This window comes from Phaethon aethereus (genome assembly GCF_964289735.1).
Source record: "Phaethon aethereus genome assembly, chromosome: Z".
NCBI classification, from domain to species: domain Eukaryota; kingdom Metazoa; phylum Chordata; class Aves; order Phaethontiformes; family Phaethontidae; genus Phaethon; species Phaethon aethereus.
The window spans coordinates 30991929-31012724 of record NC_138577.1 but is presented as its reverse complement, the minus strand read 5'-3'; the positions used below and the strand labels follow the sequence as shown (position 1 = coordinate 31012724).

The following is a 20796-nucleotide window of genomic DNA, read 5'->3' as shown; positions in this document are numbered from 1 at the left end:
AACTGGGAAATGACTTTGGTCTATCCTCAGGCCATTGGCTGTGTGCATGACAGGGAGCAGTCATTCCCCACTCTCCCCTCAGCATTTTCATTTAGCACATCCATGTTTTTTGAGAGAAGGTAGAAATAAGATTGTCTCTGTGGTGGGGGAGAGTACACAGCAATAACCACAGCAGAGCTTGTAGAGAGGTTTGTAGTTGGAGACAATATTCTTTGCAGTGAGATCTGACACAATCCCAATGAACTAAACTTTTAGGAAACTCAAATCTGGACTAAAAATTTATTGCAAGGCCTATTTTCTATTTCTGACACAAGCAATAAAGATAATGAGATTCCTAAGCATATTTACATTGAATAGGATTAATCCACCCAATATTCAGATTTGGTATAAACTTCTATGCTTTTTGGCAGAAAGCAAACCAATGAACAGCAGTAAGAAAGGAGAGTTTTCTTAACTGTAACTCAGATTCTGAACTGCTCATTGCAGGGTCTCTCCCCAGCTTCTTCACCCAAGCCAGTGCTGCTGATCAATGCCAAACAGCCAAACACAAGATACAGGTCCGGAAGTATTATCTATGTGATATGGTATCTTCTATGTTGTTAAAAAGCTATTTGTGAGTACATACTCAAGATAGAAAGGAATTTCTTGGTTCTAAAAGCTACAAAATGGGGAAAAGAAAAACATTCTTTATGGAAGAAAGAGATGGCAAACATTTCTGAATGCAGTTTACTGTAACATGTAAAGGCAGGTATCCAAGGGTAAACAGCAGTGGAAAAAGACAGAGGCCCTAGCACCTTGAGAAAGAGAGCAAAGGGAGGACCTAGGCAGGCTTTTACTTGTCTAAATCTGTCCTGGAAAAAGAATCTTAAAGACTCTGGAGCAGAAGCAGAAAAGTTTGGGTAACATTTACGCACTGATTCAATATCCCATCACATAATCTTTGTTCAATAAAAATGGTTGTTATTTTGTTATCTCTCTCCTCTCTCTCCCAGCACTGCCTCAGGAGGCTCCAGGCTCTGTTAATGTGCACCCTCAGCACTTAGTGGTAGCCTACCTTTTTATTGGATGATCTTGGGCTTGCACAAACGCTTGGCATGTCATTTGTTCCCTCAACGTAGAAAGACATCCGACTGGAGCCATGATCCATAGGCTGGAGGGGATAACCAAAAGAAATACATAACAGTAAGTTAACACATAATTTAAACTAATTACTAGAGAAGAAATCAACAGCGGTGTTCTTTTTGGAAGGCATGCACAGGTGTTCGCCGAAACAGGTCTTCTCTTTCCTTCTCCCCATCCCCCTTCCCCGCGGAGGCCAAAGACCACCTGAATGCAGCTGCTGCAGTAGCGTGCAAATGCCAACACTGCCACCAGGTGCCCAGTTTCAGCACTGCAGCTGTATTTTGGCAGCGCTACGATTCACCCTGTCAAGGGTAACTGTCCTTTAAGTTTGTCCCGTGGCTCTACATCCGAAATTAAGTAGCACCTGGGAGTCTTACTTACATTAAAAGTAATGCCAATTTAAAAGGCTGTGAAATGTCAGTAGCCAATTGTAAATTGCTACATTTATCAATGTAATGAAGTTGTAATATCAAACGTTTTAATTTTTTATTAATTTGGGGGGAAAAAAAAGCCTTGAGCTCTGTTTTTTTAGGACACACACAGAGATCATTAGCCTAAAATTCATAAAGCTATAAAGTTCAAATCTATGTTATTAAAAATTGCTATGGATGAATACATATGCCCATATAAACAAAATAGATTGGCAAAGCCTGTGCATTTTACTAATTCTGGTTTAATCTGCCATTTACTTTAATTGGAGAAGTACATGATCATTTAATGGAGAAAAGACTCCAAAATGTTTCTGAAACCTGCCTGAGAAGCAGTATTTTACATACATAACACTCAAAGAAAAGGGAGGGGGGGATATGGTTCAGAGCTCAGCAGACATGCTGCTGCAGAGCTCTGCCAGGGCTTCAGCAAGGAGCAGGCTCCTTGCACAGAAGAAAAATCATGCTTTTGTCAGAGGCACAGCTTCCCAGGTCCTGCTGAATGGGAAACTCCAGATTTTGGTTTCCCTGGAGAGCTGAGCACAGCCATCCTCATAAAGCTCTGAGATGAGCCTGAGATGCTATAGACCAGAAACCACCAGGTGCCAATCAGGGAAGCAAAAACCTGCTTCTCGGCTGTTGTCACCCTTTCTATCCTGCAAGCTGTTGGTGGCATATGTAGTTGTGGATGAGAAAGAGGAAGTTTATGTTTCACGCTGTGGCTGACATAATGTTACAAAATATGTGCATGGCATCTGTAGTATAGATGATATAAAATCACGGGGCTGCTGTCAATTGCCTGCTTTTTTTTTTTAAACAGGAAACTGTTTAGCACTGAACAGGCTCTGTGATTTGAAAAAAAAAGAAAGAAAAAGAGTTAAAAGCAGCAACAATAAATTATTTGCATTTCAGGCAAACTGTTTCCCTTCTGAGGACTCTTTCACCCCTTTCAGAAAGTGAATCTGTTTCCAGTGTAATCAATAGTAGTCTTTTCTCACACTGACTCTCTGCAACCATGTCACTCAACAAGAACAGAACCTAAATGTCAGGAAGAACAGGACAGTGAGGCACATCAAAAAAGCAAATCCCTCTGTGGAGTGTCTAAGCTTCAATCAAGAGACAGAGTTCTTACCTCTTGCTCTCTTCACTGATAAAAGACATCAGAATTTAGCAATGGGATTTAACGTGTGCCTCTGCCAAATCAAATAAACAGCAAATGCTTCTGGTGATACACACAGTGCATTTACAAGAAGCAAATCCAGCCCCCAAAGAACAAATCTAGATTATTAAGTTTTGGCCCATACAATTCTCCAGATCTTTGACTTTGTTCTCTTACCTTGGATGACATGATGCTTTTGACCTCCTCATCAGTAGCAGTTTGCATTACAGTGATGTCAGGATTGCTGCAGCTTATCACTCGGCTCTGCAGGAGTTTACTCCCAACGGACACTGCAGAAGTGCGTCCAAATGTGTAATAACGAGACTCTGTCAAAATGGCACTGCTGCCTGCACCTGCCCATAGAGAGATGTTTGAAATAAGACTAAAGGACACATATATGAGACAAACATGACATTCAAGCCAGCTTTGCTCAGTGCTGTTACAGCATCAGCATTTTGAACAGCATAAAGCTCCTGAAAATCTCACCACCAACTGCTTTGTTAATAACAAATTACATAGGCATTGAATGACAAGGTGCAGATGTTTTCTGAGTCAACAGCTCACAGGGTGATTGTACAAGCAGCAACAAAAGATTAACAGGTCTACCTGAGCTGCAGCACTACTACAATAGCTCGCTCTTCTTCCCATCAGATCTTTTTAATTTGCTGTAGATTAAGAAAAGATTCACAGGCCTAAACACAAAATACCACCTTCAACATGTAACGTTTAATACCACGTTCAAAGCACCTAAGGCAGGAGCACTGCCAGTAGAAATTTCACTAAATGACTACCTAGTTTTCAGTTTCCCCATGGACCTTATTTTTCCAGGATAAAGAATTTCCAAGTGTAGACAAGTTCAGAGATTTTAGCACATCCTAACATCAGTCTAAACATCCCTTGAGGGGGATTTAAATGAATATTTGAAAGGGGCCTACATATCTTTAGCTCCCACAGCACAGATGCTTGGTAGTAGGTCAGTTAATACATAGCAATCGATCAAATGAATCCTACAGGCTTTAGGGCAATGGACTGCAGCAGAATAACAGAATGGCTGAGGTTGGCAGACATGTCTGGAGGCCACCTGGTCCAACTCCCCTGCTCAAGCAGGGCCACCGAGAGTGAGTTGCCCAGGACCGTGTCCACAAAGCTTTCTAATATCTCTAAGATGAGAGACTCCACAACCTCTCTGGGCAACCTGTGCCAGTGCTTGGTCACCCTCAGAGGAAAAAAGTGTTCCCTGATGTTCAGAGGGAACCTCCTGTGTTTCAGTTTGTGCCCATTGTCTCTTGTCCTGTCAGTGGGCATTGCTGGACACAGCATGGCTCTGCCTTCTTTGCACCCTCCCTTCAGGTGTTTGCATACATTGAAGATCCTCCCTGAGCCTTCCCTTCTCCAGTTCCCAGCTCCCTCAGCCTTTCCTCATGGGAAACATGTTCCAGTCCCTTCATGACCTTCGTCACCCTTGGCTGGTCTCTCTCCAGTATGTCTATGTCTTTCTTGTTCTGAGGAGCCCAGAACTAGATACAGTACTCCAGGTGGCCTCACCAGTGCTGAGTAGAAGAGAAGGATCACGTCCCTGGATGTACTGGCCAACACACAGGATTTTATCCTCTGATGACATCCCTAATGGAATGGAGAAATTGGCAGAGCTCGGCCCTATGCCACTCGGCAGTGTGTTAAGTTTCCACGGAAAGTAGTTTACTGATGTACAGGTCAGTAAGAAATTAGCATTTTAAAGCCTTTTTAACTTCTGGAGGAAATTCCTCTAAAGAAAGCCTCAGTTTAGGAGATATCTCTCACTTTCATCTTCATGAAGTTACAGCATTGCATATAGCTGTGGAGTCCTCTCACCTCAACCCCGCACCTTAAATGAATGACTGAGATGATAGACATTACAGGGGGCAAGTCCATGCTGCTCTTTGCAGCACTGAGATCCCTGACCTTCCTCTGAGAAAAACAATATACCTGAACAGTGCTTTAAATGGTGTGCAGTCTGAGTCTGAGACGTTGTGTTTGCTATTTTATAGGCCAGTTCCCTAAGCCCTCCTCTCAGAGGCACTATGCTGAAGAGCATGTATCAAGAAAAAAGAACACTTATGCGACCCTTGCACTGATATTACCTGGTTTCACTACTTCTCGTTGAGGGTCTGGCAGACGAAATACATAGTAGACATAAGATGCCAGGAGGCAGTTCCTCCCATGCTGGTCTTTGCTCAGGTCTTTGCTGTTGTGGAGACTGTTCACTATTGCAACCACAGATTCAAAGGCAAACTGTGAGAAGTTGGCTGTGAAACACAGGCAAGAATTAGTCTCAGCATTATAAGCATAATAATTAGGTGAGGGTGTTCTTTGTAGCAACAACAACTAATCCGACATGCTTTAACTCAATCCTTAACAAATACAGAACTCTAGACAGCAATTGCTATACCTGACCAGAACCAAGGTCTATATGGGCCAATAACCACACTTCAGTAGACCCACTGACTTTCAACCCAGTCACTGCTACTCCATCACCTGGTGCTACATAAAAGCAGACCATAGCTGTTAATTACCATTTCCAGCAGCCTTCATGCATTTCCTATAAAATACCTACTTGACAAACACTAAGACTCATTATTCTCCATCTGACAGACAAAAATAAGCTAGCAGGCTTTCCCATAAATATTATAGTGGATAACAAGTGTTGACTACCAAATGAGGTAGGAAGTAAACTACACCACTATCTCCAAGTATGCCTTTCCTTCAGGGTTAACATATGTGATGGGCAACTGGCAGCCTCAGTAACAGAAAAATCTGTGTGCATTACTATATCCTTCCTGTTTTTGTGATCACCAATTCTGTCTAAACATACCCGGGCAGAGGATATGATGGAGTCAGCAACGTCAGCTGTAAAATAAGTGATTTTTCTGATGTTTTCCTTGCAAAACAACTGAGTTCCAAAAAAAAGTTAAACTGCAACCTACTTTCTGACCTGTATTTCCAGATAAGTAAACTACTACAATTTAACATGCCTCCCAACCAAAGTTTGAGTAGGGGGAAAAGGAGAGAAGGCAGGAACTCAGTTAAACCTGATTAAATTGTAGGTGAAAGTGTGTCTTGAGAAGCACAACTCTTCCTGAAGTGGACTACCCCAAATACTAAATCCGAGCCTAGATATTTAGCAATCATTTCCCCCAGATCTGTAGGTTGCTTGCACTACCACTCCAAGGCCATGCACCAGTAAATACCTGTCTGGCCAGCTATGACCATGGGCTGTACTGCCAGCTGGAAAAGTTTATCCAGTACCAAATGTAAAAACAAGACAAGAGGTTCAAGGCGTGAAGAATTCAGACAGATAATGCTGAGTTTCAATTCATGTTCCAGTGTAGCCTCTGTAATCTTCTGGTCCATCAGTCGAATGGGGAATGTCACTTGACTTTCCAGAGAATGGCACAGAGTGAAGAATTTCTCCAGGTGATTGTCCTGCAAATACAGCGCACTCACAGTTAAAGTTGATATAGTTCAGGCTGCTGCTAGCTAAGCAAAGCCTGAGTGTCCCACCTGATGGGATGAGAGAAAACAGTTGCACCCATCTGGCTTGCAGTGGTGGCTAGCCCTAGAGATCAATTTGTAAAGCAGCTGTCACAGCCTTTTATTTGCTCCTTTTCATCTGGCTCAAACTCAGACTCTGGTTAGACCAGATTAAAAGCAGAAAAGTTAAAGCCCTCACTAAAGTGATTGCTTCACTTCGTGAAAATAGAGTTCCCCCTCTTTGATAAAACTCCATCACATCATAGGTCTATAGTCCCTCTGCCACCCACACCTAAGCTCCAGTTACATGAAAGTTATGTGCCTTATGAGTATGCCCTACTTGTATTTAAAAAGCATGATGCAAAGGGGTGATGGACCTGCTTCAGACACAGGGCCACCAGTTTTTAGGAGATAGCTACCAGGGTTAACTAGAATGGGATGATGGATAGGAGACACTGTATAATACAGTTGCTCTGCCTCAAACCAGTATCCCAATAAGATGGGCAAAGCTCCAATTTCCTATCAATCACATTTAAATGACCAGAATCATAGTGTTCTCATTCAGCACTAAACTTATGTCCCCACACCATATGGCATTGATGGCTAAGCTGCCTAAAAAATTATGGCAGTATAACCTGTCCCTACAGGTTGGAAGGTGCTACATCTCTGCAGAAGTGGACACATTGTCTGAACAAGACTTGCAGTAGAAGATGCAGACTGCAGAAACTGGCACTGTGCACTGCCAGTGTCCTTCAAACACAGCCTAAGCAGACCCTTGCTGAGCTGAGAGGACATGAGGCTCCCTATTACTTGATGTGACTTGCTGCTGAGAGTGCTCATTTCTTCACTTGTACCAATAGATTTCATTTTATCAAATGATTTAATTCATTGAGGATATCAGGTTATTTCTACAGCTGTTCGTTGTTTTTAATCCTGTGTAGGTTAAACATCTCCATTTCATAAACCTCCTAAGTCAGCCTGGACACATGAATTCACTTTGAGATGAAACTACAGCTGTGTCTTGCTTCTGATGCATTACCTGAGTGTGAACAGATGAAATAGCTTGCACTTCAACATTGAAAACACCCTTGTGTCCTTCAACCCACTTAATAGGTGGTGTCTGAGATGGAACTTTCTGTGACGGAAAAGAAATATGGGAATCATCAATCATCTTCCTTTTAACGATCAAACAGAAAGTCTCTTTACACAGGGGTCTTTAGGGTATTCATGCTATTCACTTCATTTAGAATTCATTTTAGAATCTGAATTCAGTGCCATACAGAGGACCACAGTTAGGCATCTTCTTGTTCTCATAGACTAGATGGAGAGAAGTTGATACATTGAACAGGGAAATTTGGAGTGCTTCAGCTGGATGCGTAGCACAGACAGTGTGAATATACACCTTCTGATGGGATATTTTTAAGTTTAGAAGTTCCCAGTTAAAGCACTGACAAAAACACTCCTTGGTGATGTGGTGCAGTTTTAACCCTCTGGACAGCTTTCTACTTGCCATATTTACTCAGAGGGCAGAGTTTTCTACTCCAGTAGCAGCACCTTACTCCATTTCTCCTCCCTTTCCTGCACAGCCAGAAAAAGATAAGCAAATTCTCCTATGGAAGAAAGCAAATTATTGACTCGACACCCTCTAAACAAATGTATCACTGATTAGACAATTTCCAAGGATTTGTTTGGACAACTAACTTCAAAAAACACAATATAACAACATAAAATAGTAATAATGCCAGTGACAATAACAACAACATTTTTTTTCCAGGGCTTTCCCCTTTTAAAGTACAAAAAGGAGGCATTGTCTACACAAAGACAGCAAAGTTAGTTTGTAAAACACTTGTGCTGTTCTTCTACATTAGGAAAATATTATTTTTCCATAATTTTCTTTGTTACCTCAGGAGAGTGAATTGAATAGTGGAAAGGCAGCTTATCCAATGCAACAGGAAGACAATAATGTCCAGTTTGAAGACGATCGTTTAATAGAATCGGCAGCCACTGAAACAAATGAAGGAAAAACGCAGCAATACTCATGACTATATATGATTAGGGCTATTTATCTAATTTGTTATGTACAGTCAACAAAACAACAAATGAGGTATTGACCCAAGCTTCTCTGCTCCAACCCGTTCAACAGTAATTTCTTTGCATTTTAAATTCACTGATAGCTACTGTAGAAAAATGTACAAGACTGCTTTACAAACCACCGCTTTTGAAGAAAATAAACAGAGCTTTTCATGTATGTCATATATTTTTCTAATAAATCCTACTGGAAGGATTTAGTAGAGTTCATGTTTTCATTTAAAAATCACATATCTTGAATAGACTGATCCTTGGCTTTGAAGCAAATCAACAGAGTTAAAGTTTTGCTAAGGATAAATTGAACATCTTGGTTGTGGTTACTATGGGGATTAAGGCCGGAATGATTCATCATAACTATGTATTGATATTTGGACACACTTAATTTTTCTCCTATTCAAGTCTAAAAAAGGCTATGCATTTCAGTGTCATAGGGCAGAAATATTTTGTACTTAGGTGAACAGAAGCCTGAAAATCAGAAAAGAAGTCCTCAACTATGTCAAGTCTTGCTCCTGAACTACAAACTAATTTATTTCTTACTAAACCCATTGACATTGGTGGGGCTATATATGTCCATAAAAGAAAGCCCATTTGAAAGGATTCTCAGTACTGGAATTGAAAACAAATGCAAACTTCACAGCAGGAACACATGGAAAGCATTTGTCTGGTCCCACAGCTCAACTGCTGACCATAGCACTAGGATGTTTTCAAATCTGAAGTATTATCATCATTTATGCTTCCTTCTTATTTTAAAATCTCTCCAATTAAAAATATTGATTGATAAAGAAAAAGGTGAAGACGACTGTGTTACAATATGTATTTCTTAAGCTAAAACATGCTGGTCTCAATGTGAAGATAATGAATGCAAGAGAATTACATTTTACCTTCTAGTTTATTTCTGTTTTTTGATTTTGATGTGGGTAAAAGACACTTTAGAACATGAACAATATGCCATATAAAATCTAATTGAAAATATTATATTAGTTGTTACCTTATGTATGAACATGTTAGATAACAGTAAATAATTATAGTTGAATATGTTTCAGGGATTTTTTTTGCAATAAGTAGAATCTAACAGAATTAGGCAATATGCTATAAAGCATTGCTGTTCCAAATATTTAGTGCATATTTAATTTCAGTTGCTTCAGGTGAATTTATCAACTTCAAAGACATTTAACAATGTAAATTTATAGAATGAGAATGTAACATAGCACAAGCTGCATCTGGTTTCTGTGAATTAACATTAAGACCTACTGGTTTTGATGTATTATCATAACCAGAAAGGGAGTATATCACAAAATTCTTGACAAGCAAAGAGTCTGTTTGCATGGAATGTAGATACACATATATATACACACACATACACTTACATATCACATGTAACTTACTGAATACCCGAGGAGGGTTTCCACAGATGCTCCTTGCTTTGGCTGGCAGCTGATGTGATAGAAAGTGAACAATAGATGGTGTTTCTCTGTGAGTTTTGCTGGCAGCTTAATTTTCACTTCTTCATAGAAGTCAGGGGACCTGTTTAAAAAAAAAGCCAATCACATTTCCAATATAAGTATGAGACTGAGCAGAAGGTGCATTTGCCAGTAGGCTTTTAGGTGCTACGGAGAACAGCCTCAGAGCTGAGTTAAATAAAGTACAAGTATATATAGATATATTTATCAACTATTTGATGGTATCACATGGAATGTTTCAGCTTTCACCAATCTCTACACTTTCAAAAACATTCAATCTTAATTTCGGGTTCCAGCATATTTATTCTGTAAATCCTAAATCCTGAGTCCGCATTAATGAGGATGTCTCTTCAGCTCTTTTGGATCTGTGAGTTCATCAAAGCAAATGCTGTTACAAAGTTTGTGTTGCTGCTTCCTGCTCTTGCTCCTTAATCTTCAGATTAGGAATATTCTCAACTAACCTCTGAAAAGCTCTAACAAGAAAAGCAATCTTTTCTTATACAATGGCCACTTATGCAAATGTATGTAGTAATCCAAATCAGATATGATAAATCAGTACAAAATGTTTAAAATGGATTAGTACCAGCATTCCTTGATGAACTATGCAGGCTTATGTAAAGAGATAATGATTAATACTTCTCAAGTCATACAAATAGTAACAATACTTACTTATTATGATATGTGATAGCTGTGTATATTTCTTGCACAAATTCTGGACCTGAAGATTTCCCAAAAATTACCTACATTAAAAAGAAAATAAAGTAAGAGCAGTCAGGTCTAACGCATTTAATTGTCATCATCCTGTACAAATTTTAAGACAGCATCTGAAGGCTGAAAATGACTCTTCAATTTTATCTTAGCACGTTGACACAAATGTCTTATTACCAGACATCTTTCCCACGCACCATTCAGGGCAAAACACCAGGAAAATGGAGCAGAGGTCACTTCCAGAGCCACTGACTACCTCACATCATATTCTCCAGTCATGCACTAAAAAGTTAGGAACTGCAGGAATAAAGTTACGGTAAGCCTCTTACACATTGTCACATTGCCTTTAACTAAATGCTCAGAAGTTAAATTAAAATAATTTTTAGAAGTTTGTTTTTCAGTTGTTACCTGCTCATTTAGGGTGAGATCCATCTCACCTTAGAGATCCAAAGTTCCTTTACAATCAATGAAGAGAAACAAGCATTTTTGGTGCTTGATTTGCTTCCCTCATTTCAGACCCAGCCTCATGGTACAGGTCCTGGACTCCAGTAACTTTAAAGGGAGCCCTGGGAGATGAGCTTAGACAAAGGTATCTGTACAGCACAAGTCCATACGTATTGAGATGAAGCTCTCTCACAGTGGAGTGTGATGCCAGGAGAAATGTGTCTGTTCTAAGCATTTGTCAAAACCTCATCATAGTATGGACACAGTTTAAAGAAACCAACAATGCAGCATTCTGTAAAAGATGGCGTTACATTCACATGGCTCAGCTCCAGCTCTGGAAGAAACGTGGCTTGGGAAAACACTGTGCTGATGCTGTGATTTAAATTCCAGAGCTCATGTGGAGTAAGGCTGAGAAGTATGCACTGTGCAGTGTCAGCATGCTGATAAAGGTTGGTCAGGTGTCAATCCTTGCTCCAATTTATTGTTGGATTAAAGTTCCTAAAAGTAATATTCCCACTCATTTTTCACCCTCTAACACATAAAATCACAGAAGACTTTATCCTAATTTAATTTGCAAATAGCCAATTACACTGTCCGAAAATTTCCCCAAAAAACTGGTCTGAAGCAGATATCTGGGTTAGAACACTTCAAACTGAATATCTGAAGCTTGGTGAAGCTGAAAATAGGATCTTATAATGAGAAATGTTGAATAACGTGAACACAGACAGCGCTGCCTGCTCTGCTAATAGTGCACACATATGCCCTAATATACAGTGTGTTTCAAACATGGAAAACTCTACCTACACTGCATGATTGTGTACCCATTCAGATCCAGGCAATGAAGATCCCAAATTCTACCTTCCAGTGTTGCACCTGTGTATTTGTGTACACCCAGTGCATACAAAGGAGTTGCACTGGAAGATAGACGACACCATTTTTAAAGGGTCTCTGAAGCTCTGTGAATTTTACCATTAGAGTTTCCAACACAGCATTAATTTAATACAGTGTCACTCTTCTGAAAATAAGGTAGGAAGACTTAGATGGAGTAATATGCCTTTGCTCCACTTGAGTGACAAGTCTTTCCTGTTGTAGGTAAGGTCTACAGCCCTGCTTTATGATGAGAGTGACAAGCTTCACAAGCTCTCTGATGTTAGACTTCCTAAGGCCCTACTAGAAACTGTGGTGATGGGAAGTAAACAATGAGTTCTCTTTTTAGAGGTTCCTCTGGAAGGCATGTAAGCAAATATCTGCTAAGAAATCTCAGCATTTATTACCGGCATGGCACAGGTCGGGTCTTCACCACACATAAACTGGATTTTGATGGTAATGTTTCTTGCAGAAGCTGGTCGGTTAGCAAAATTCAGCCTCTGAGGGTAAACGTAGAAGAGATTTCTGGAAGAAAGAAAAAGAAGAATAAAATAGGTAAATGGCAAGCATTTGCATTTCAAAATGAAGTGCACAAACTATCATTTTGCTGATTCCTCTCCCTGTCCTTCAATTCCACCTAGATAGTGAATTGCCAGAACTTCATTCCAAAAGCTAACAAGGAAAAGGTAAATTCTTGTGTGACACATAGAGCACACTATAGGTTTCTCATAAAGTAAGCTATGTCTTTGAGCAGGCAGTCTTCCTATCTGTCTTTTTTTGGGAAATACGTAATTCCCAGTTACAAATGAATGAGTATCTTTGCTTGATGTAGTGAGAAGCAGGAATCTCTCAAGAAAGCAGCTCCCTTCTCAGCTGTGAAGAATCAGATTTTGGAAGGGGTAAGGAATAAAGGTGATAAAAACAAATAAACCAGCAAATAAAACCAACAACTGAAATTCATACAATCCTAGTTTATAGCAACAAAATGGCATATATTTCTAGATTATGCAATTAAAAAGCAGTATCAATGAACCTGAGTAAATACAAATAAGAAATTTTTAGTTATAATTCTAGAAACTGACATTTTTTTAGGTAGTGAATATGAACAATGCTTTAAAATACAGCATACTTTGGTGTTTACTAGCTTCTGTACATAGACAGATAACTAAATTTAAAAAGCACTGTTAATTTCTGTGGGGAAGTTGGCAGCATAGATTGTCTTCCAAGTTCAAACAATTCTGGTAGAAGAGTCAAAATGTTAATAGAAAGCTTATTCTCCAGTGAAGTCTATGCCAAGTCTGAGATTTCAGCTAGATCTGGATTACACACATTCTGGCATCATGATTATGTCCATTTAATGTCTCATTTTCTCAGTTTGGTATAGGATTACCACTCTTTGTCCTCTGAGTGTAAGGAATAAGACTAGTGTTGGTGGAAGCATGCTGGCTTGCAATAAGAAAAAATGAGAACTACTCATGGCTTTCATGCTTTCCTTTTGTCTGTGACAGTCAGAAGCTACAGACAAAATCACCCTGTTCTTATCACAGATATCTCCTCAGCACCATCAGCTGAAAATGTGGAGCAGCTTTGGAGAATGTTGTCATTAAGTCAGACAGTCCATCTTCCATTTGTTGTACCCCAAGACCTGGAAAACTGGTTGATTCTCCTTATTGCCATGTGACACAATGAGACAATACTCTTCAACCACACAGCCCAAACTACTTTGCTAACCAACACATGCTACATGGGCCATGGCATGCCTTAGTAAACAAAGTAGCTTGTAACTTGCCTTTCCCTTTGTTCAGAACAGTACTCCCTGCCGCACTAATGCACTTTCTCCCTTACCTTCTTAAATCCAATTTCTGCTCTGCCAGATTCTCTCCAAGATGATATTAGGAAAAGCTAAGTGAAAGAGAGAAATATATTGGTAACCCCCACTGAATTATGCTTGGGGGAATGACATATTAAATGAAGGATATTATCAATATTACATCTGCCAGAGGTGAAGAAATACATGTAGGGGAGGCTGCATAATCCAGCCATTGCTTCATTAATCTGCAGCCCAGCAGAAGATGTCACAAATCCATATAATGTTCCTGAGCACTGGATTTTACATTTAGGTGTGACTCGAGATGAAAGATATATAAAATCACAAAGAGCTCTCTGCTGACTACACAACCAATGAAGCATTATTCCAGCAAGTACTGTACGGAAGAGCTAAATCTTGTGCAATTTATGCTCAAGTAGTTTTAGGGATCTTGCTTACATGTGTATTAAACCCATCAGCACTGAGGAAGAACAGAGGCAAATGCTTACTCTGGATATCCTGCAGAGATGAAAGTGATGATTGTTTTTTTAAACCAGGAAGGTGGGGAGATGATCAAAAGAGGTTCCTTCATACAGGCATGAATTGTAGAACCATGCTGACCACTGTGTAATGCTACCGCCTGCCAGCATCCATGCCCTCCAAAAGCCACAGACGAACCAATGACAGTGATCATTTCCACATAGCAGTTAGCACGGGTGTCAGGGCAGCATATACTGCTGTCTTTTAAATAACTGTACAGCTAGCATACTATAAGGATGTGGTGAGCTCCAGGAGGTATTTTCTCCCTTGAGGCTCTGCGCTGAACAGAAGTATTCAACCAACGTGCCACAGCAATTAGAATCATAAACTCATAGAATAGTTTGTGTTGGGAGGGACCTTTAAAGGTCATGTAGTGCAACTCCCCTGCAATAAGCAGGGACAGCTTCAACTACATCAGGTTGCTCAGAGCAACCTGACCTTGAAGAATGTTTCCAGGGATGGGGCCATACCACCTCTATGGGCAACCACCTACCACCAACCTGTGCTAGTGTTTCTCTACCCTCATTGTAAAAAAGTTCTTCCTTATATCTGGTCTGAATCTACCCTCCTTTAGTTTAAAATCATTTCCCCTTGTCCTATTGCAACAGGTCCTGCTAAAAAGTCTGTCCCCATCTTTCCTTCAAGTCCAGTCCCTTCAAGTACTGGAAGGCTGCAATAAGGTCTCCCAGGAGCCTTCTCTTCTCCAGGATGAACAACCCCAACTCTCTCAGCCTGTCCTCATAGGACATAGGCAGGTCTCCATCATAGGAGAGGTGTTCCATCCCTCTGATCATTTCGGAGGCCCTCCTCTGGACACTTTCCAACAGGTACATGTCCTTCCTGTGCTGAGGGCTCCAGAACTGGGCACAATACTCCAGGTGGGGTCTCACCAGAGCAGAGCAGAGGGGCAGAATCCCCTCCCTCAACCTGCTGGCCACGTTGCTTTTGATGCAGCCCATGATATGGTTTGCCTTCTGGGCTACAAGTGCACGTTGCCAGCTCACGCCCAGCTTTTCATCCACCGGTACCTCCAAGTCCTTCTCGGCAGGGCTGCTCTGAATCCCTTCACCCTCCAGCCTGTACTGATACTGGGGGTTGCCTCGACTTAGGTGCAGGACCCTGCACTTGGCCTTGTGGAACCTCATGAGGTTCTCACAGGCCCATTCCTTGAGCTTGTCCAGGTCCCTCTGGTCCCTCAGGCGTGTCAACTGCACCACTCAGCTTGGCGTCATCTGCAAACTTGCTGAGGGTGCACTTGATCCCACTGTCTATGGCATTGACAAAGATATTAAAGAGTACTTGTCCCAGTACAGACCTCTGAGGGACACCACTCGTCACCAACCTCCATTTGGACATTGAGCCGCTGACCAGTACCTTCTGGATGTGCCTGTCCAACCAATTCCTCATCCACTGAACAGTCCACACACAAAATCCACACCTCTCCAATTACTTTTGGTCAGTATGATTAAACTTCTCCCCTCGCTCCCCCCACACAGCAGAGGGACAATAAGATAAGAGGCTATTTCAGAATCAGTTACTTGCTGGGAAAGCTAAGGGTCCACCTAGCCTGACAGAGCACACCATGCAGCAATTCTCATTCAAATTTACTGACTTTCATACATTTTCACAGGACTTAGCAGTGAGGATTTGATCACTCCCTCTGGCCAAAGCAATGCAGATCTACCTTCTGCCAAAATAAAATCTATGCAGTTTCAAGTCTGTGACCATTCTCTTTGAGTATTCCTGTTTGTAGTTATTGGTTGTGCATATGTGGTGGTGACACAATAAAATCCTTGCCCTTGCTAAATTACACAATGTGTGAGGTGTCAACAAGCGCATCTCAAATTTGTAATGAATATTAGGCATGTTCATTGACGACTGTGATAGGAACACCATACATGGCAAAAACAAATATATGTGCAAACAATATGTGCAAATAGTTACTACTGATAGAGATCACAAACATTCTATAGATGAACAGTGATGGTTGGGGTAACATTGCCATTTAGTATTTATGGTACTGGAAATAGAAACTTACATATCCATTAGTTACAATTTTCAACCTTTCTTGATTCCTCTACACTTTTGTCAGGTGGGCAGGGAATCTTCATTAAAAATGTTTGAGAATTATAATGCAAACCACAAACACTTTACCAAATATAGAAAACTGTTCTAGTAAGCCACTGACTAGAACAAATGGTACAATGACAGAAATTCAACATCATGCTCAACAGGATGTATATGTGTCATATATTCTGTGCCTTAGTATGGATAGCTTGGATAATAGTTTGAATTATTTTTCTCATGTTGCTAAAATTAGGAATCATCTAAAGAGTCAGATCTTCCCTAAATTTAAGCTGAGAGTGATTGTCACTTTATTCTGTCCATTAGCTTTGGTGTGAAAACATTAATAAATTTTCTATTTAGAGTTTTAGTCAACACAAAATAAATGTTGCCCGAGGAACTGTGTGATAGGTTGACTCAAAATGTCAGATTTCGGCAGAGTCAAATCACAAAATTATGACAAGAAAATAGGTGATTCTAAATTGAAATTTGACCCAGAGTTCAGAGTCAAGTCAGACTAAAATGTTAATAGCTTTCTCTCAAGGACTCATAGTTATTCATTACACATCATTGAACTGACTTCCCATTACTTCAACTATCAAATATTGCAAACAAGTAATCAATGACATAGTGTTTTTGAAAACCAAGATCAAAGGCAAATAACTGAGATTTTATGAATCATGAAAATCACCAACAAAATAATTTCTTACCTATTATATTTGTTTTCTGGTATGTAAATATAAGGAACTTTTTGACCCACAATTGCCTACTTTACATAATCTTTTTCAGAAGTTACTCTTAAAACAGTTTTAAACTTTCCAAATAAGAAAATCGAAGGGATTAATCCACCTTCTGATGTCTCTGTCCTCCACGCTTTGCAGTCCTCTATCAAACTAAACCCACTGTTCCACTGACAATACCCTCACTTCCCCTGCTGGTTCCAGTATTATTAAATCCTGAGTGGCAGTGATATTCAAGTGGATAAAATGAGTGGATATCCACCAGGTATCAACTATTGCAATGTCAAGACCTTGTAATAACAAGATGGTAGGCCACACATAAGCCCCACAACATTGCCCAGTTGCCTGAATGAAGTATGAAAAGCTGAAAAAAGGAAGAGAGTAACTATACTATTGAGCTGTATTTTATACATCCATTCTCCATCCAGGACCTATGATTCCTCCAGCTGTCTAAAGATAGAGGTAAAGCTCACAGAATCACAGAATAATTAAGGTTGGAAAAGACTGTTAAGATAATCAAAGCCCAACTGTCAACACACCGCCACCATGCCCACTAAACCATGTCCTGAAGTGACACATCTACAGGTTTTTTGAATACTTCCAGTGATGGTGACTCTACCACCTCCCTTGGCAGCCTATTCCAATGCTTGACCACTCTCTCCGTAAAGACATTTTTCTTAATATACAGTCTAAACCACCCCTGGTGCAACTTGAGACCATTTCCTCTCATCCCATTGCTAGTTTCTTGGGAGAAGAGACCAACACCCGCCTCACCACAACCCCCTTTCAGGTAGTTGTAGAGAGCAATAAGGTCTCCCCTCAGCCTCCTCTTCTCCAGACTGAACGATCCTAGTTCCCTCAGCCACTCCTCAGAAGACTTGTTCTCCAGAGCCCTCACCAGCTTCACTGCCTTTCTCTGCACACGCTCCAGCAACTCAACATCCTTCTTGTAGTGAGGGGCCCAAAACCAAACACAGTATTCAAGGTGCGACCTCACCAGTGCCGAGTACAGGGGCACGATCACTGCCCTACTCCTGCTGGCTACACTGTTTCTGATACAGGCCAGGATTCTGTTGGTCTTCTTGGACACCTCTGCACACTGCTGGCTCATGTTCAGCCGGCTGTCAACCAGCACCCTCAGGTCCCTTTCCACCAGGCAGGTCTCCAGCCACTTCTCCCCAAGCCTGTAGTGTTGCATGGGGTTGTTGTAACCCAGGTGCAGGACCCAGCACTTGCCTGCATTAAACTTCATGCTATTGACCTTGGTCAATCAATCCAGCCTGTCCAGATCCCTCTGCAGAGCCTTCCTACCCTCCAGCAGATCAATACTTCTGCCCAACTTGGTGTTGTCTGCAAACTTACTGAGGGAGCACTTGATCCCCTCACCCAGATCATTGATAAAGATATTAAACATGACCGGCCCCAAAACTGAGCCCTGGGGAACACCGCTTGTGACCAGTCACCAACCGAGTTTAACTCCATTCACCACAACTCTCTGGGCTCGGCCATCCAGCCAGTTCTTTACCCAGCGAAGAGTACACCTGTCTAAGCCACGAGCCGCCAGTTTCTCCAGGAGAATGCTGTGTGAGGCAGTGTCAAAAGCTTTACAAAAGCTTTATCCCAAAATTCTCATTGAACCCAAATAATCAAAGAGTAAAATTTCTGACATACCAGATTTTCACATGTAATAGTGAACCTATTTGAAATATGACAAAACAGCTGAGAATTGCGGTGAGGTAATTTTGTCCTGATATATTTAATTAATAAATGACATAGTAAAGGAGTGCTAATAAATACAATAGCATACCATATCTTCCCAAAATACTGGTAACATGCCCCTTTGAAGTTACATATGCTAGATAATGTAAGGCAATATTTCATATTTACCAGCATCTTCTTGTTCCCACGGACACAATGCACTTCTAAAATTTCAGTTGAAAATGCTTAAAAACTTTAGTGAATGACATAGGATTCAGCAGCATGCAAGATCTTAGAAGTCAATAGATGGAACCTGGATTTGCTTTAATTGTCTCATTTACACACTCCCCCATCCTGACCTGGGAGGCTGGAAGCTATACTGACAAACTATACTGCTCTTGAGTGGTACCTCCTCTTTAAACTGTACACTGCAAAGTAGCCATTTATCAAGCAAGAGGAAAAAAAAATCCAGTGAGACCTCAGATAAAGAAGACACCTGTTCTTACAAAAGAGAAGCCAACTACTACTAGCAGTAACCCAGCACTACTAACAATTCTTGGATTAAGTTACTGGAGCATTTCCATGCCAGTGAAAAGCAAACAAATGGTTTGAAGGAGAAAGCAGTGTACTGAGGTTAGCAAAAAGATCTGCAGGCTTGCAAAGGAATGTTTTGGTTCTGAGTCCTGGCTGGGACCTCTTCACAAAAGCACAATATTCAGCACCCTACTACCTAACCAGAGGCAGTACCAGTGATCAAAGTAGCTTATTTTTTCTTAAGACATTCATGCAAGACCAAAGCATAAGCCACTGCTGGCTGAAGGGGAGCTATAGCAAAACCAAATCAGTGAAGAAGATATTTTCATTTAAAACCATCTGGAAAAATGGGCCCCGCATACTACTTATGTCTTTTGTGTTTTCAGTTATAGCTTCTTTCTTGAGAGGAAGGTGAGCGTTCAATGTGCTGATTGCTAACGATAATGATTAATGATCAGTCCAGGTTTTCTGGGAAGCCATTGTGCTGGACAATGATGTGGTTTTATCTCTACATCCTAGAGCAGAAGCAATGGTGACAGGAGTGAAAAAAATGGCCTCATCAGGGGAATTAAACTACAACAAAAATGCCCTGCATTGATTGAACATAGTGTATAAAGATTAGGCTAAACCTTCTATCATTCCTGCATGGTAGGTATCTTGCTGTGGATGTGAATGTGCAGTTGGAGAATATGAGACACAATCAATAAGTCACGACTTTGCAGAAAGTCAGTGATACAACTGGAATTGGATTTAAGAACTGCCCACTCCTCATGCTTTAGGAAGTTGCTTGAACTGAGATACCTACATGTTAATTTAAATCTTTAATTCCTACAGGTCTCTGGAAGACTCAATTTAGCTTCTTGTGAAAGAAAAGAGCACTAGTTTACTTGATATACGTTATAAATGATTTGCATTTACTTTCTGTTATTTTAAAATCTTAAAATCTTTTAAAATCTTTCCTTAACAAGATTTTCTTGCTGACAGTGTTCTTTTGTTTCCACACAGTAGACCAAAGAACAAACTAACACTGAAGCTGAAGAACAATGTCATCAAAAACACAACATCAGATTTGTTTGGAAGGCAAAACACAGTTATTTACCAGTATATGATAGATTTTAAACAGTATAAAGGTGCTCAGCAGAATGTGAAAGCAGATATTATACTAATGATTTTCATACAGTGAGCTAGCATCTGAAACAAAGGTCTGAGACAAGGAAGGTTTTAACATGTAAAATCAATCAAATGTGAGTTTTGTAGATTTCCTTTTGTGTGCGAGGATTGTGTAAGATAAACTACTGTGGACAACTTCTTTTATCTTAATAAAGTAACTGGCAGGAACCGATAAGAACCAGTACAACGTTAAAATACAAGCTAAGCAAGTAGATAAGAACAGAGTTCTTCTGGAGGACAGACAAGTAAAGGGGACCAAGTACTGCAAAAACCCACCAGAGACCACCAGAGGACCACCAACTCGTTTAACAGTGCATGTGTCATGGACATCTGAGTATGTTAAACATTTCTTGGAAATGTCATGAATATGCTAACAATTGCAATGAACATGAATGTATGTACTCTATATAATTCAGATGCTGGTAACATGAGGCACGCATGTTAGAAGATATACCCC

General features: G+C 40.5%; 1 protein-coding gene across 1 annotated transcript in view; it reads right to left on the bottom strand.

Moving 5' to 3' along the window:
* The window catches only part of DOCK8 (dedicator of cytokinesis 8), a gene marked incomplete at both ends in the record, with an annotated part of 98520 nt that overhangs the window by 37320 nt on the left and 40404 nt on the right, over positions 1–20796 (bottom strand). Inside the window, 9 exons of the mRNA XM_082013259.1 lie at positions 1055–1150; positions 2887–3062; positions 4830–4994; positions 5937–6171; positions 7259–7354; positions 8122–8223; positions 9693–9831; positions 10437–10507; positions 12194–12311. Coding sequence (XP_081869385.1) covers positions 1055–1150; positions 2887–3062; positions 4830–4994; positions 5937–6171; positions 7259–7354; positions 8122–8223; positions 9693–9831; positions 10437–10507; positions 12194–12311 — 1198 coding nt within the window. The remainder of the gene's footprint in view (positions 1–1054; positions 1151–2886; positions 3063–4829; positions 4995–5936; positions 6172–7258; positions 7355–8121; positions 8224–9692; positions 9832–10436; positions 10508–12193; positions 12312–20796) is intronic.